Source organism: Vombatus ursinus, unplaced genomic scaffold (genome assembly GCF_900497805.2).
Source record: "Vombatus ursinus unplaced genomic scaffold, bare-nosed wombat genome assembly UNPS02014460.1, whole genome shotgun sequence".
NCBI lineage: Eukaryota > Metazoa > Chordata > Mammalia > Diprotodontia > Vombatidae > Vombatus > Vombatus ursinus.
The window spans coordinates 257,956-261,879 of record NW_020954238.1 but is presented as its reverse complement, the minus strand read 5'-3'; the positions used below and the strand labels follow the sequence as shown (position 1 = coordinate 261,879).

General features: G+C 39.5%; 1 protein-coding gene across 1 annotated transcript; it reads left to right on the top strand.

The window, feature by feature from the left end:
- The first annotated feature begins 2,085 nt into the window (after positions 1-2,085).
- Positions 2,086-3,033, top strand: LOC114042451 (olfactory receptor 2AJ1-like). The gene is given in 1 exon segment (XM_027861141.1): positions 2,086-3,033. A coding segment is annotated over 1 exon segment (945 nt). The 5' UTR covers positions 2,086-2,088.
- Positions 3,034-3,924: the final 891 nt, after the last annotated feature.

Genomic DNA, 3,924 nt, shown 5'->3' with positions numbered 1-3,924 from the left:
CGGAACTATTTATACAATCAATGAGTATTACCACATTGCAAAGAACAACTTTGAAAACCTTAATAACCATTATCAATGCAATTATAAACCAATCAATAAACATTTATTAAGCACCTACTGTGTACTAGGGATTTTGTTAAGTGCTAGGAATGTGAAGTAGGGCAAAAGACAGTCCTGACCCTCAAGGAGCTTGCAATCTATTGAGGAACATAATATGTAAATGACTATGTACAAACAATCTATAAACAGAATACATAGGAAATAATCAACCTAGGAAAGGTACTAGAATTCAAGAATAGGGAAGGTTAAAAAAAAAAAAGGATAAGGAAGGTTTCCTGTAGAAGCTGGGATTTTATTTGGGACTCAAAGGCAGACAAGGAAAACATAGAGAAGAGAGAGCCTTCCAGATATGGAGGACAGTGCAAGTGCCCAGAACTGGCAAATGGAGTGTCCAGTTTGAGGAAGTGTGATGGAGGTCAGTATCACTGGATCACACAGTACACTAGGGGGAGGTGATGTATACAAATTCAATTCAATTCAAAAGAATTTCTTAAACACCTGTTTTGCCCCAGGAACTAATGTACATGCTGCTGATACAAAAAGAAGGAAGACATTTCTGCCCTCAAGGAGTTTACAATATAGAGAAGGTTGAAAACTATGGGGAACAGGTTAAGAGAGTCTTTGACGGTTTTAGATTTGTTCCTAGAAGTGATAAGGAACTACAGCAGTTCATGGGGGACATGCTAATCCCTGTGCTTTAGGAAGGTCACTTTAACAGCTAAGTAGAAAATGGCCTGGAGTTTGGAAAAAGCCTTGAGGAAGGGAGACCAACTAGTAGGTGATTGTAATAGTCCTTGCATTAGGTGTTACTGGCCTTCCCCAAGGTAGTGGTGCTGTTAGAGCTGAGAAGGAGGCATATCAGAGATGTGAGGAAGATAAAATTGAGAGGTTTTGGTAAGAGATTGATGAGGTGGGCTGAGAGAGAGTCAGGATGACACCTAGTTTGTAAGAACAAAAAGGACAAAGGTTTATTGACTTGGTCAAAACACTATGTCAATATGTCATGAATAATTTAATTGTGAAGACAATTAGTAGATGTGAGATATGATGGATACCAAATAGAATCACCAAACAAAATGAAAATAACTCCAATTGAATTGATATAAAGTGATATGTTATCAAGGCAGTATTCATTTCCAAATGGGCTGTCTACAAATAGACAAATAGTCAGTCCTATGACTTGTTTCTTCTTGTTGAAGAAAGAATTCAAGGGAGAAGAAATGTCCATTGTAAATGACATTATAAGAAGGTGAGTATGGGAACAGTGGCCAGACTAAACCAATAACACATGTTGGAAGCAACCCTGTTTTGAAAGCACTAAGAGTTATAATGCTACTGCAGAAATCTTCAATGTAATTTCTTTTTAGACACAATTATGGTCTCTTAAATAGGTCAGTTAAGTGATACAATAATAGATAATGCTACCTCTAGAGTCAGGAAGACCTGAGTTTAAATCCAACCTCAGACAAGTTTTAAAAAATAGCAATGATAATGGTGGTGAGGGCAATAATGATGATGATATGAACAAAACAACCCTTGGTTGGCTGAGGGAATGTTTTATTCCTGAATCTGTTGTATTTTGAATATTTTACAACCAAACAGTTCTCCCAAAAAGTTCCTTCAATTGTTGATCTCTTCATTGCATTAGGAAATGTTTCTTGCTGTTCAACTGGGAATAGAGACTAGGCATTGAGCTGCAGAATCATTTTCCTGATTGCCTACCAAGCTAAGAAATCAACTAGGAAATGAACATGAAAGTTGTACACGGGTAGAACTACCCAGCTGAGGCAAGATGGTTTTTTTCTGCCCTTCAGTCAATGAATTGATCATCCCAAGGACTCAGCTAATTCAAGTAATTCATTTGATTGATTTCTTTGAGTTGCAACTTACTGACCTAATCAATGAAATGACTTGCTGACACTCACTATTTGTAGCCACAGACTCGGTTCTGGACTTTGTATTTTTACCATCTTCTTCCTTTTCTAAAACTTGTCTTTTGGGCTTTAGATGAAAACTGAAATAATACTGATGTAGGAGGAAAAGAATCAGACTTCTGCTGGAGATTTCATCCTACTAGGATTATTGCATCCAAACCAGTACGGACTGCTATTCTTGATGCTTATTCTCCTCATTTTTATGGTGGCAATTATGGGGAACACAGTGTTGATTCTTCTTATCCACCTTGACACCCGGCTCCACACCCCAATGTACTTCCTCCTCAGTCATCTCTCTTTCATGGATATCTTGCACATCTCCAACATCGTTCCCAAGATGGCCAGTAACTTCATATCTGGCCAGCAGTCCATCACATTTGTAGGTTGTGGGGTCCAGATCTTCCTCTCCGTCATCTTTTTAGGTGCTGAATGTCTTCTATTTGCAGCCATGTCTTATGATCGTTATGTAGCCATCTGCCACCCACTCCATTATCCCATCCTCATGAACCATCAGATCAGTGTCCTTATGGCTGCTGGATGCTGGCTTGTGGGAACCATCAACTCTACAATTCACACAACTTACACACTGCACCTCCCCTTTTGTGGCACAAGAGTCATTGACCACTTTTTCTGTGAAATCCCAGCCATGTTGAAACTCTCCTGTGCTGACACATCACACTATGAAAGAGGAGTCTATGTGAGTGCTGTATTTTTCTTCCTAATTCCCTTTTCCATCATTCTTGCCTCTTATGGTCAGATTCTCCACACTGTGCTTCACATTAAATCTGTGGAGGCCCAGAAAAAAGCTTTCTCCACTTGTTCCTCTCATCTGACTGTGGTTGTCATGTACTATGGGCCATTTATCTTTACATACATGAGGCCAAAGTCCTATCACACTCCTGGGCAGGACAAGGTCTTAGCCATCTTATATACCATTCTTACTCCCATGCTCAACCCTATTATCTACAGCCTCAGAAATAAAGATGTCTTATGTGCCCTGAAGAAGGTTTTAGGAAAAGCCCTAATGCACAGAAAGTAAGATTTATGTAAAATTAGATTCAATGCTCATGGCTGTTGCCCTTCATTCTGGAAGAGGACCACAATGACATCACTGAGCTAGAGTCAAATTACAGTGTGTCCAACTGTGGCTGATCAGACCAATATGAGCTCCAGATGTTCTACCACAGGTCGGGCACAAATAGTGCAGGTGAACACTGGGGTGGATTCCCTAAATTTGTGCATCTCCCATTTCTTTTGAGCTACTTCGGTTTTGCTTTGCTCATAGAGCACAGCAACTTCTCTGATGAGGACTCACCATGCTGAGCAGTCCTGTGCCAGTGTCTCCCATGTCACACAATCAATTCCAAGTTCTTAATACAGACCTTGTGCATGTCCTTCTATCACTTCTTCTGACCACTATGTGAGCACCTACCCTTTGTGTGTTCTCCATAAAATAGTCTATGTGGCAAGTGGAAGTTTTGCATTAGAACAACATGACCAACTCATTGGAGTTGTGCTCTCCCAAGCAGAGTTTGAGTTCTTGGCAGTGTAGTTCAAGAAAGAACTCAGTGTCTGATATCTTATCCTCTCTGTTGATCTTCAGAATCTTCCTAAGACTATTCAAATGCAAGCTATTCTTTTTCTTGGCATGGTCCTGGTAGACTGTCCAGGTTTCAGAGGCATACAACAATGAGGTCAGCACAACAACTCTGTGCCCATGGATGATGTATTAGAACTCTGTGGAAAACATCCCAAATAGCATTCATGCATTTTTTGGGTTGACATCAAAAATGACGCCTCTTACTACCTTTAAGTATACAATGAAATGAACTCAATCAACTCATATATTTGCCTCTCCAATGAAAATCTATTGGGAATCCTATTTATTTGTTGAATTTAGTTCTTGAATTCTGATTTAATTTATACTAAG